This window comes from Phyllostomus discolor, chromosome 10 (assembly GCF_004126475.2).
Source record: "Phyllostomus discolor isolate MPI-MPIP mPhyDis1 chromosome 10, mPhyDis1.pri.v3, whole genome shotgun sequence".
Taxonomy (NCBI): domain Eukaryota; kingdom Metazoa; phylum Chordata; class Mammalia; order Chiroptera; family Phyllostomidae; genus Phyllostomus; species Phyllostomus discolor.
In genome coordinates this window covers 23763627-23777173 of record NC_040912.2, presented here as the reverse complement: position 1 = coordinate 23777173, position 13547 = coordinate 23763627, and the positions used below count along the sequence as shown (strand labels likewise).

General features: G+C 36.0%; 1 protein-coding gene across 9 annotated transcripts in view; it reads left to right on the top strand.

Annotated features, from left to right (window-relative positions):
• PHF14 (PHD finger protein 14) overlaps nucleotides 1–13547 on the top strand; it is a 183221-nt gene that overhangs the window by 49275 nt on the left and 120399 nt on the right. For all 9 annotated transcript variants that reach the window (XR_004899612.1, XM_036010574.1, XM_036010572.1 and 6 more), the window contains exon 14: nucleotides 3008–3176. Coding sequence is in view for 8 of the 9 variants with exons in the window: in XM_036010574.1 (XP_035866467.1) it covers nucleotides 3008–3176 (169 nt within the window). In the remaining variant the exon portion in view is untranslated. The remainder of the gene's footprint in view (nucleotides 1–3007; nucleotides 3177–13547) is intronic.

Sequence of the window (13547 nt, the reverse complement as noted above, 5' to 3'; positions counted from 1 at the left end):
TTTTAAAAACTGAATATTCCATTGTAAGTACCGACCACATTTTGCTTTTCCATTCACTGGTCAATGGATACTTGGGTTGCTTCCACATTGCAGCTCTTGTGAGTAATGCTGCCGTGAATGTGGGTGTACAAAGGTGTCCTCGAGATGCAGCTTTCAATTCTTTTTGGTATAGACTCAGAATGGGAATCAGTGGATTAAATGGTAACACTAGTTTTAAATTTTTGAGGAACAATCACACTATTTTCCTAAGTGTCTACTGTTCTACACATCCACCAACAGTGCACAAGCACTCTACTTTCTCCACACCCTTGTCAGCACTTGTTATTTTCTGTTGGGGTTTTTTTTGGGTTTTTTTTTTTTTTTGTAGAGCAGTCATCCTAATGGATGTGAGGTAGTATTTCATTATAGTTTTAATTTTCATTTCTCTAATGATTAGTAGTAATGAACATCTTTTCATGTGTTTATTAGCTATTTGTATACCTTTGGAGAAATGTTTATTCAGATTCTTGTTCAACACGTGTGCTTACAAGTCAAAGTTATGTAATACTAGCTTTTAAGGCAATACCTTTTTTTTTTTTCAGTGTATTAGTTTCTTGTGTCATGTAAAAACCAAAATGTGGAGTTGAAAATCATTGTTACAACAATAATACTAGCTTTCTGACCATGTATTAAACTTTATTGCAGTCTTTATATATCCATACAGCTCCAGCTCTGAGTTACTATCTAGTGTCTCAGAGCTAAATGGATAAATACATAGTGAGGTGTTTTTTGTTTTGTTTTGTTTTGTTTTTTTGCCCTGCAGGATTTTTTTGAGCATTTCTTATAGTACAGGTCTAGTGGTAATAAATTTCCTCAGCTTTTGTTTGTCTGGGAATGTCTAATTTCTCTCTCACTATTGAAGGACAGTTTTGCTGGACATAGAACTCTTAGTTGACAGGTTTTTTTCCTTTTAACATTTTGAGTATATTTACCCAGTGCCTTCTGGCCTGCAAAGTGTTGATGAGAAATCTGCTGATAATCTTATTGTGAATCCTTTGTGATGATTCTGAAATTCCTTCTGCTTTCAAGAGTCTGTATCTTTTTCTTTGCAGAGTTTGATTATAATGTGTCTCGGTTGGGTTTCGTTGAACTTCTTGGATGTTTATACTTATGTCTCCCATCAGATTTGAGTTTTCAGTCATTATATCTTCAAACATTCTCTCTGCCCCTTTCTCTCTTCTGGGACTTTCACAGTGCAAATGCTTGTCCACTTGTGGATGTCCCACATGAAGCTTAGGCCCTGTTCACTTTTCTTCAGTCTTTTTTTTTCTGTTCCTCATACTTGATAATTTCCACTGTCCTATCTTCAAGTTCACTGATTCTTATGTGCTTAAATCTCCCTTATTTCCCATGAAAATTGTATTTTTAATTTCAATTATTGTACTTTTCAGCTCCAGATTTCTTTTTGATTTATTTTTTGGCTTTCTATCTCTTTATTGATGTTTCCATTTTGTTCATACATTGTTTTCCAGACATTCTCCACAACCCACTTCAGCGAGCATCTTTAACATAGTTGTTTTAAAGTCTTTGTCTTATAGATCTGCCATCAAGTCTTCTGACACAGTCTCTGTTTCTCTGTTTACTTAATTTTTGTCCCTTAATTGGACTATACTTTTGCCTTTTTTGTTTGCCTTAAGGTGGTTTTGTTTTTTTTTTGTTTTTTTTTTTTGTCAACTGCTGGGCATTGAAATTTTATAATGTGGTAACTCTGGAAATGAAATTCTCCTATATCCCCATGATATGCTGTATTTTGTTATTGTTTGTTTGTTTGTTTAACAGTGGGCTTTCTCTGTGCTGAGGATTAGACTGAGGTGTAAACTTATGATCTTCTCATGTCTTTTTTTAGCTTTTCCCTGGGCAAGCGTGGCCACTTCCTACTTTGGCTAGTTTATGTCCTTACTTTTGAATGTCCTAGCTTCCTTTAATGTTTGGCTCCCAAAAGGGGAAGAAGAGAAAAATAAAGGTGGAGGCATAAAGGACACTGGTCTTTTAAGTCTTGGAAGTCACTTCAGACCAAGAGGGAGTGCCTTGCACTAATAGAAGGAGGTCACCCACATCTTTGTCTACACTCTGCTGATCAAAAGCATCAATCAACAATCAGAGCACAGATTCCGGTATTTGTAGTCAGGGTTCGATTTGCTCACCTGGCTCTGAACTACTGTGTATAAGCTAGTGCAGCACAGCTGCCTGCCAGGTGGCTTGGGAGAGAGATTGAGTAGCTGCTAGGCACGCAGAGCTGAAGTTGACCAAAATTAATGACAGCTTGCCTGTGCAAGCCTTTCCCTGAAAGTTGCAAGCCTTCAGCAGACACCAGTTACATCAGACAAATTCTGCTAGTGCAACTGTTTTCTAGTTAGAGAAACAGATTTCTCTTGCTTCCTACTCTGTCATCTTCCCCATATTTTTGAAAATGCTTCATTAAATTCTTTTAATGAGTAAGTTTATGTTTCCTCTTTTGTAAGTTGCATGGGCCACTAACTAAAATGACCCATTTATTTTTTCAACACTGTTTAGAATCTGTTTCTACAGAGTTTTCTTAGTTGGCATATTCATCGTGGCTTGTCATTAAATAAGATTAAAAGATAGGATAACTGTGACAGGAGTAGAGTCAGGGTCAGTAATGACTTTGATTTTTAGGTGTCACAGCATGTCACTTAAATAAAAGTCACGGTTTCCAAAAAGATGCCTTTTTAATCAGTGTAAAATCTCTAGTGTTATAATCATGCAGCATCATTACATATGTTCTTAGTACACTTATAGGATTACATCAAATTGCCTTATATACTTGTTATTATAGGAGTATACATACTTTTCTGTATGTATAGTCATTATATACCCTGTGATTATATATACCCATATATGTTTTTATTTATTTTTCACATATACCTGAATTTTGTGTTTCTAGAAAGCAATGCCAACACTAGAAGGTAAGAATAAGTGTATGAACTTACACTTTTCCTCTATGTAGGCAGTGTTCGGAATGTGACCAGGCTGGGAGCAGCGACATGGAAGCGGACATGGCCATGGAAACCTTACCAGATGGAACCAAACGATCAAGGAGGCAGATTAAGGAACCGGTGAAATTCGTTCCACAGGACATGCCTCCAGAGCCCAAGAAGATTCCAATAAGAAACACGGTAATTTATTCCCTCTTTATCATAATGATCACAAAATTCCGAGACGAAAACATCAGAGGTGAGAAAGACAAAGGGCGAACATATACTCAGGGGCCAGAGGAAGAAACATGTGTATTGCTATTGGTTATTCTTAAGACTGTATTATTTTACATTATGAAATATACCATACATACCTGAGAATTTATTGTTTATGTATTCCACTTAAAGCATAATAATAAGGAACATCCGTTATTAATATAATGAACATACTGATCAACTTCAAAATAGAACATTACTAAAGCTTTTGAAGTCCCCTGTGAATTCCTGGGTAATGACATTCCCATCCATCTAGTCTGGAAGTCACCTCCTTCCTCAGCTTTATATTTCTCATTCTCTTCTTTTAATTAGACTCCAAATGTGTGCATTCATAAATAATACATAGTTTTCCTGGTTTTGAATTTGGTGCAAATGGAGTTGAACTACTTTCTTCTGTTATTAGGTACTTTGACTATATTATATTGATTTCATTCATACGTGCTGATTTGCATAGTTGTAGCTCATTTATTTTCACTTAAGGTGTGATTTTCTGTAAAAAATAGGTCATTATTTATTTTGTATTTTATTCTATAGATTGTCTTTTTTGTTGTTTGCATCTTTTTTTTTGTTTTGTTTTATAAGCAATTTCATTTTAAATATTTCTCTGAAGGGCTCCTGCAGCACCGTTACAAGGAGTTAGGGTGTATGCTAAGGCATGGCTTTGCTTAGCTGTAGAATATTTGCATCTTCAGTTTTTCAAGATAATTCCCATGTTTCCTGAAGCAGTTTTACACTCATACCAGGAATGCATAATGATACCCTTGCTCCCAAACTTGTTTTGTCCACTGTCATAATGCTTTTCAGTGTATACATATAAAATAGTATATCGTCGCTTTATTTAGTGTTGCCCTCAAAACTAATGACTTTGAGCATCTATATTTTTGGTCAGCTGTATTTCTCCTTTTAGGAAACGTATATTCAAGTCATTTCTAGTTTTCCTATCAGGTTGTTAGCCTGTTTCACATTAAAAATTCCTTGAGGCCAAAGTTTAAAGAATTTCTTCCAGGAAACATTCATATTTGTTATTACCAGATGCCTGGGAGCTCTGAAGCTTGGTGTACATCCTTTCCGTTACACGAGTTGTGTGAATTTCTGCGCCAAACCCATGAAGGCTGGCTCGCAGTTATGAATTCTTTGGGGAGACATTTTACTTTCTTACCTTGAGCCAAGGCTGTCAAAAATCTGCGCTCTTGCCCCCTGCCCAGGGAGATGTAAAGATATATCTTTTTTAGGGTTAGTTGTCATCATTTGTTTTGTTACCTGTTCAGTTTTAGAGAGTATTTTTTTTCTCTTAAAGTAAAAGTTCTCTTTAATCTGTAGTAACCCTCTATATTGGAATCACTTAAAAGATCTCATTTAAGAAGTCACCTTGATTATTTCATCCATTTTTGTGTTATGGGCTCGTTGGAAATTGATGAGGCAAATCCTGGAATTGTCTCTTAGATAATTGAAATAGTTAATTATGGGTGCTCCAAACTGGTCAACTTGAAAGCTTTTGTGTGTGTAATTTTCACAAGTTGTAAACTTTTTTAAAGGCTTTACAAATATATTTTGTTTACAAATGAAGTAAAGAGAATTTTTCTTCTTCGAATGAGCCTGCTTGTTTGTCTGTCTCTAAAATATTTTCTGTAACTGTTTGATTCCAAATCTGTAGCTATTCTTAAGATCTTAGAGGTCTTCATATGTAGATACTTCATATGTAGATGTCTATAAAGATTATCCTCTTAAGAAACACTTTTTCTAGTTTATTGTTTAGAGAAATCCTTATGGTTGATATTGTCATCATTACCTTTGGAGTTATGTAGCGGGAAATGTGTACATATTGTAGGGATATTTATGTGCTCATAGTTTAGTATTATGTTAACATAAAGGAGGATCCTATTTTTTAGAATTAGAAGTATAAGGAAGCTTTATAACTTTCTAATTTAGTCTAATTGCTTTCATCCTATTCTTTGTCTCTGGCTTTCTTGTGTAGAAGTTTTAATCTTATAGTTATTGGTGGGTAAAACAAGAAAATATCCCACGGCCAGTAATTTTAGGAAATGTCACAGCATGGTTATTTTCTCTCCTGGGGGAATTCAAAAGCCTATTGAAACTCTCAGAAATACTGCTGTTTAGAAAAATATGTAAATTATTTATCTTTTTTCCTAACTTATTTTTATCAAAGAACACTTTTTCAAGGTACTTTTAAAAAAAATTGTAGCAGAGAGTCCCATGTGGTGCCAGCTTTTGGTGTTCCAGAGGCCATGGGTTGCTTGCATCAAGTTCTCCTGGGGTGTTCATTGAAGTGTTGACTTTGGACATCCTGGAGCTAATGTATTAGAGTTGGGGGTTAGGCTAAGGAAACTTCTTAGGTGATATTCTTATGTAGACTATCTAGTTAACATTTGTGATTATTACTCTTACTTTTTCCTTCCATCTTCCCTCCATCAGTCTGTACAGCAGTTCAGAAAACCTTCAGTGACTATGTTTAGTTGGTCAGGTACTAGATTAGGGAACAAAATAAGAGTGAAGATCTTTTTTTAAAAACATTACTTACTGATTTTAGAGAGAGAGAGAGGGAGACAGAGAGAAAAATCATCAATTTGTTTTTCCACTTGTTTATGCATTTATTGTTTTATTCTCATGTGTGCCCTGAGTGGGGATTGAGCCCACAACCTTGGTATGTTGGACTGATGCTCCAGCCAACTGAGCTACCTGGCCCGGGCTCAATCATCTTGATCTTGAGTTTACTACTTTGGCTGAATTGCTGTTGTTATCTTAATTTTTTTTAGCTGTCATTTCTGTTTCAGAGTTGTATTAGCATTTTAATTTATAAGATGACATGTTAAAATGAAGCATTCTAGTTTCTTTTCTTGGCACACTGTTAATTGTGGGAATCCAGGAGTATAACTGCTTACTAATTTGTATAGCCAGATGCCTTTCACAATAAATCACTGATTTATCTCTCCCTTTAATTTTTTGTTGTTCCTAGTATCTTACTCCTTGCACTTTCAATTTTAGTACATATATAACATTTTAGAGTAGTCCATCCTCAAATTTCTTATAATATTTTTATTTTGTTAATTTATATTTTTCCTGCCATTATTATTATTTTTCGATTTTATTTATTTATTTTTAGAGAGGGAAAGGAAGGGAGAAACAGAGGGAGAGAAACATTGATGTGTGATTGCCTACTCAAGCTCCCTGCACTAGGGACCTGGTCTGCAACCCAGGCATGTGCTCTGACTAGGAATCGAACAGGTGACCCTTGGGTTCTCAGGCCAGCACTCAACACACTCAGTCACACCAGCCAGGGCCTTTTTCCTGCCGTTATTGATCAAGGTGTAGTTTGTCTCACAATAATCATATTAGTTTATCAAAATTTTGAAGAAACTTTTACCTCTTTGACATAGGGGATTTATGACATATTCTAAGTTTCAGTTCTTATTTCAGAATAATGTATCATTCTCTAAAACTGTTAAAATCATCATTTGTTCCATAACTTTCTATCAATTTTTATTAAATTTGTTATTTCCCTTGGGTTGCAGTGATAGTACAATTTTTAGAGACATAGTTCAGGTTATTTCATGCTAGTGAAATGATTTTTCTTTTGTTAAAATAATCCTTTTTGTGGTTCATGAGAATTGATATTATGTTGGAATAATGTTATGTTTAAGAATTCAAACTTTACAGTATAATTAAGCATACAGCACTTTTAATCTCTTTTTTAAAGGCCTCTTAGTGGAGTTGTCCAAAGACTATCAAGAAAAGGAAATGATCAGGGCAGCTATAGATTGAAGTCCCATTTTTATTGAATAGTTTTCCTTACCTCCTTCCATTTCTCACGTTTTATACTTTGTATCTTTATGTTTAAAAGTAAAATCAGGTGGTAGTAAAGGACTGAAATGGAACAGGAAGGGATTCATATGTTGGAATAGTTGAATAAATTCTAATATTGGGTTGGCTAAAAAGTCCGTTTAGTTGTTTACATAAAGTGAAAGACATTTTTCATTTTGTGTATGTTAGCTATATCCTGTTTGGTATAATATTGATTTTTCTTAATTAATGTCTCGTTTTGATTGCTCTCAACCTCACCTGGAGGTTGCTCCAACTGTGGAGCATTGCCCAATGAGAAATACCCAGCATGAAACTTTGCAAACCACTTTAGATACATACAGTCAGTCACAGCACCTTCTCCATATGCTGTGCAAATCTGTTTTGTTTTGTTTTGTTTTTTTTTTGCATTTCACTTGCATTTTTTTCCTTTCTTGAAATAATAAAGGATACTATGCCAGAAAAGTTGCATATTTTCTTCCATCTTCAATATTAAAATGGATACACAAAAATTCACTGATGTTGTTTTTTAAAAATACACGTTGATATGGCAGGTGTCACAATACAATCTAACACAATTGTTTAGAATGAAGTAAAGACCACTAAGTAAGTGCTACTAGAGCCATCTATCAGAAAGAAAAATACACACGAACTTTTTGGCCAACTCAACATATTGCTACTATTAATTTAACTTCCATTTATTCATACTGCTAATTAATCCAACAATTTTATTGTTTTATATTTCTTCATACCACTTAACCACTAGATATTTTATATTCAATACATTTTTCAAAGGTAGGTAAGTCAGAAGACTATATGGGAGATCAGTTTACCTTTATATAAGATGTATTATTAATAATAATAATAATTAACATTTGATGATTCATCATATGCCAGACACTACTATAATTCTCCACCCTATTCCCCCTTTTAAAAACAAGTTATTAAGATTTCTGGCCAAGATAGAGACATAGGTAGATACACTCTGCCTCCTCTCACAACCAAACAAGGACAACAACAAATTTAAAAACACTATATAGCCAGAACTGCCAGAAAATAGAACTGTACAAAAGTCCAACAACCAAGGAGTTGAAGAAACATTCATCCAGGTAGGAGGGGCAGAGATGGGCAGCTGGGGTGGAGAGGACTTGAGGACCAGGTGGGCCCACATTCCTGTGTGGATAAACCAGGAGGAACAACTGGGGAGCAAGACAGACCACGGCATCCCAGGGTTCCAGCACAGGGGAATAAAGCCTCAAAACCTCTGGCTGTAAAATCCTGTGGGAAGTGGAGAGAGTTCTTTGGAGAGAACTATAGGGTCCTAGAATGTACACAAGCCCTGACATCCAGGAATCAGCACTGAAAGGGCCCAGTCTGTTTGTGGGAAGCAGGGGAAGTGACTGAAATCTGGCCGAGAGCCAAGCAAGTGATATTGTTCCCTTTTGGGCCCCTTCTCCACATAGAGCACCACAGTGCAGCCATGTGGGTTGCCCTGCCCTGGTGAATAACTAAGGCTCCACCCCTTATAATGTGACAGACCTGCTGAAACAAAAAAAAGTATGGCCCAAATGAAAGAACAGATCAAAGCCCCCAAAATAGAACTAAGTGAAGAAGAGATAGCCAACCTATCAGACACACAGTTCAAAACACTGGTAATCAGGATGATCACAAAAATGGCTGAGTATGGTCGCAAAATAGAGGAAAAAGTGAAAGCTATGCAAAGTGAAATAAAAATATACAGGGAACCAACAGTGAAGGGAAGGAAACTGGGACTCAAATTAATGATTTGGAGCAGAAGGAAGAAATAAACATTCAACTAGAACAGAATGAAGAAACAAAAATTCAAGAAAATGAGGAGACGCTTAGGAACCTCCAGGACAACTTTAAATGTTCCAGCACATCTGAATCATAGTGGTGCCAGAAGAAGAAGAGGAAGAGCAAGAAATTGAAAACTTATTTGAACAAATAATGAAGGAAAACTTCCCCAACCTGGCAAAGGAAATAGACTTCCAGGAAGTCCAGCAAGCTCAGAGAGTCCCAAAGAAGTTGGATCCAAAGAAGCATACACCAAAGCACATCATAATTATATTACCCAAGATTAAAGATAAGGAGAAAATCTTAAAAGCAGCAAGAGAAAAGAAGACAGCTATCTACAAAGCAGTTCCCTTAAAACTATCAGCTGATTTCTCAAAAGAAAACTTACAGGCAAGAAGGGACTGGAAAGAAGAATTCCAAGTCATGAAGGACAAGGACCTACATCCAAGATTACTCTATCCAGCAAAGCTATCATTGAGAATGGGAGGGCAGATGAAGTGCTTCTCAGATAAGGTCAAGTTAAAGGAGTGCATCATCACCGAGCCCTTATTATATGAAATGTTCAAGGGACTTATCTAAGAAAAAGAAGATGATCAAAAATATGAACAGTAAAATGACAACTATCAACAACTGAACCTAAAAAAGAACAAACACTAAAGCAAACTAAGCAAACAACTAGAACAGAACAGAATCGCAGAAATGGAGATCACATGAAGGGTTATCAGCAGGGAGAGGGAGGAGGGAATGGGGGAAAAGGTACAGGGAATAAGAAGCATAAATGGTAGGTACAAAATGGATGGGAGGAGGTTAAGAATAGCACAGGAAATGGAGAAGCCAAAGATCTTACCCACATGACCCATTGACATGAATTAAGGGGGTGGAATGCTGGTGGGAAGGGTGGTGCAATGTGGAGGCGAATAAAGGGGAGAAAAAAATGGAACAACTATAGTAGGAAACCAATAAAATATTAAAAAAAATAAGTTATTATTTAACTATCATAACTTCTATTTTACTAAAAATGAAACTGAGGAACAGAAAGCTTGAGTAATTTACCTGTGATTTTATATTATTGAATCTTAGTTTTTTTGATTAAGCAATAAATATCCTTTTTGGCATGTTCAAGTGGTTTGATCATTGTTAAGAGAGATGGAGCACAATCTTTGTGCTCCAAGGCCTCCTTTGTGCCAGAGAAAGCTGCTGTTAGAGGAATGGCATCCACTTTTTCCTGCTGACAGGCAGTTTCCATTTGTCATGGCCAGAGAGTACAGTGGGGAATAGACTACTTCGGCAAGCCTTACTGTGTTTTTATTAATTGGATACTGAGGAAAGTCAATTTTCATTTCATTCTACTGTGTTTCCTTAATAAGGATTTATAGAAACCTGAACAAATACAGCATATTTTGAGACATCCAATTTAGTACGATATAGATGCTCTTCAAAGTGCATAGTCCCAGTATTATATTTTTCTCTTAGATTTTTTCTATATAGAGGTGATACAAAGATTAGCCAGAAATGTTACATGAAAAAAGTATAGCACTAAAGATTTCATGTTTACAAATAGTGGGTTAAGAGAACAATATGTAAATGTAAAAATGAAAATACTATACATTCAGAAAATATCTTTCCTGTACAATCATGGAGATTCTCTCTGATTCATATTTTTATGTTATCTTATATTTACTTTATAGGTTACCATCAATTTTTTGGCAGTTTATCATTCCAAATGTTAGATTATTCTTAGTAATTAAGTTTTAACTATAAAAGCAATATATAAATACTTTTTAGTTATAAGAAATTTAAAATATAATTAAAGTCTCTTTTACCTTTCCTGCCCGCATCCCCCTCCCCCAATCCAAATTCACATGCCCTGAATCTACCTTTAATACTACGGTACGAATTTTGATTATCTGATATTTCTTTTGATGTATTTGTCAAAAAAGAAAAATAGAAAAATATCAATGATCCATATGGAAAAATAGTATGGGGATAGTTCAAGAAACATAGAAATATTCAAGCACTTGTAAGTAGAAGAGGAATGGTGTGGTTGTAGAAAGTTCTTCACATACTGTTTCCTGCTCCAGAGCTATGACTTGGTGACACCTTAGCGCGGCTCACAGATGCCCTGTTTCCAGCACTGCGACATCTCGGTGCCCATTATTCTCTATTTTTCTTGCTGGATACAAACTGGAGGACTAAGTCTAAATAAGAATAAAAATTGAAAAGCATATTTTTATTTACCATTACCTGTTACTTACCATGCATTTTGTATTAATCCTCTTTCATGACTACCCTACGAAGTAGTTACTGATATCTCACCTAACAGATGAGAAACTGAGGCAGCATTTAAGTAACTAACTTGTTTAAACACATGCACTACCAAGCTAGAAATCAAACTAAGCTAGCTCCTGAGTCCATATTCTTAACTACTTCATTGTGCTGCCTTTCTATACAAAATTACTAGCTCTCCTCCTTAAGTCAGAGTCAGAGGCTCCTGACGCTTCCAGCAGCTTGGAGACTAAGAATTTGGTCAGGAAAATGAAAGTCACTATGTGGAGAATTCACAGCTTTTACCACTGGAGGTGTGGATGTTAAGAGAGCTGTCACTGTACATTGGAGGAACTCTGCTGAACATTAGAGATATTTTAAATGAAATATTTATCCTGAAGCACTGAGCAGGTGGTGGGAGCTGACATTAGGTCTGTGAACTTGACAGTGAAGATCTTAGTCTGAAGAGTGCTGGTGAGTGGGTGGAAAATGAGTTTGTGGGTAAGGCTGCAAACTTTCAGGACTGTGATGTGGAAGTTAACCAGAAGGTCTATACAGCTGCAGCATCTGAAAAAGCCAAGCCTCAGAGTCCCCTGACCTCCTGAAAAAAAGGAGGTTTTTACTTCCCTTGTGTTTCAAATCTGAGATTACTAACGTGGAACTGTACGGGGAAGGGACTCCAGGAAATGTGGTCCAGCCTTAGAGTTAGTAAGGGGTTGTGGTGGAGACACGAGCCAGACTGACCACGGGCAATCCAGCATCGTAAACAACTGCTGTTTTCAGAAGTGGCTAATGTACTTGCCACATGGGTGGGTGCCTTAAAAAGTGGCATTTGCAGACTCCTTTTCTCCGCCCACTTTGTTTCCTTTTTGAAGTCTGTGATGCTGTCTTCCCCATCCGTATTGTCCCATCTCTGAGCACTGTACAAGGCATGCAGTGAGTTCTTGATAAAGTGGTTAAATGAATCACTGGGAGCATGAATGCAGACAGTGAATGAAGCGTTGTAAAATGCCAAGAGGAAAATCTGAGTGTAGGCCAATGAAAGTGAACCTGGGCATTTTACAGGCCCAACAATATTTCAAATAGGGGGTTACCGCCTTCCCTGGGTCACTTAATCTTCACAATGCTTACCATTCATTTATGAGTGAATCAACATTTTCTCTCCCACTATTTTCTCTTTCTTTTTTTAAAGAAGTTAAAAGGGAGTAACATGGGTGAAACAGAGAATCTTAAAAATAAAGGTTCTAGTGATAGATGATATGCCAACTTCTGTTGACTCAATGACTTTTGTCTGCTCTTCCTCTTTATTTATAGAAGCCACACAAATGAGTTTAGGGCTTTTCTTATTAGAGACCTTGGCAAAGAGAGACCCTTTTATTTTTATTTCATTAAGTGACTCTTTCCTTCAGAATTCCTATAATTTATACCATCCATTGCCAATGTTTATTTCAAAAGTTGGCTCTGATGTAATTTATTTTTTAGTAGTTGAGCTGATGTTTTGAATCTACATTCAGTTTATATAATAATATCACTTTATAAAATAATTACTTTCATATGTCTAATTGAACATTCTAGAGAAAACTAGTATTAATTTCTGCATTGATAGCCAATAATAACAATTGGGGATAATTTTAAAATATACTTTTCATTTATTGAAGGAATAAAAATGTTTAGTCTTCACGACTAGAATCTCACTTATCATAATATAATTCAACTTGTTTTGTTCTGGAAGAATTGCTTTTCTTCTGTGCGAGGTCCTTTTTATAGGACAGTGAATCAATTTGTGTAACTAGCCTACCTTTAAATGTAAAATCATCATGCTTCAGTGATTTTCAGCTGGTGTCCGATGCCACACTGGTGTGCCCCCGGTATCTTTAAAACATGCAGTACCGGCCCTGGCTGGTATAGCTCAGTGGATTGAGCACAGGTCTGTGAACCAAAGGGTCAGTCAGGGCACACACCTGTGTTCCAGGCCTGGTTCCCAGTAGGGGCTGTGCAAGAGGCAGCCACACATTGATGTTGCTCTCCCTCTCTTTCCCCTCCCTTTCTCCTCTCTCTAAAAATAAATAAATAAAATCTTTTAAAAAATAAAAATAAAAAAAATAAAACATGCAATATTTGACTATTTAGTTAGGGGCAATGACCTCTTTTCCCTTAGATTATCACATTAAAAAAATGACAACAGCCAACACAACAATAGCCATTTGGTGTGGATGAATTAAAATTATACCTTTTTTTGTCAAATGGGCAAAAAATCTATTTTTTGGCTGTGCTGCAGAATTTCAGTAATTAGTTTATGTGTGCTATGAAATGAAAAAAGTTGAAAAATCACTGCCATACTTCAAATATTACTTGGATTAAGAAAGACTTTTTCTTGAACTTCTTAAAATGTTATGTGGC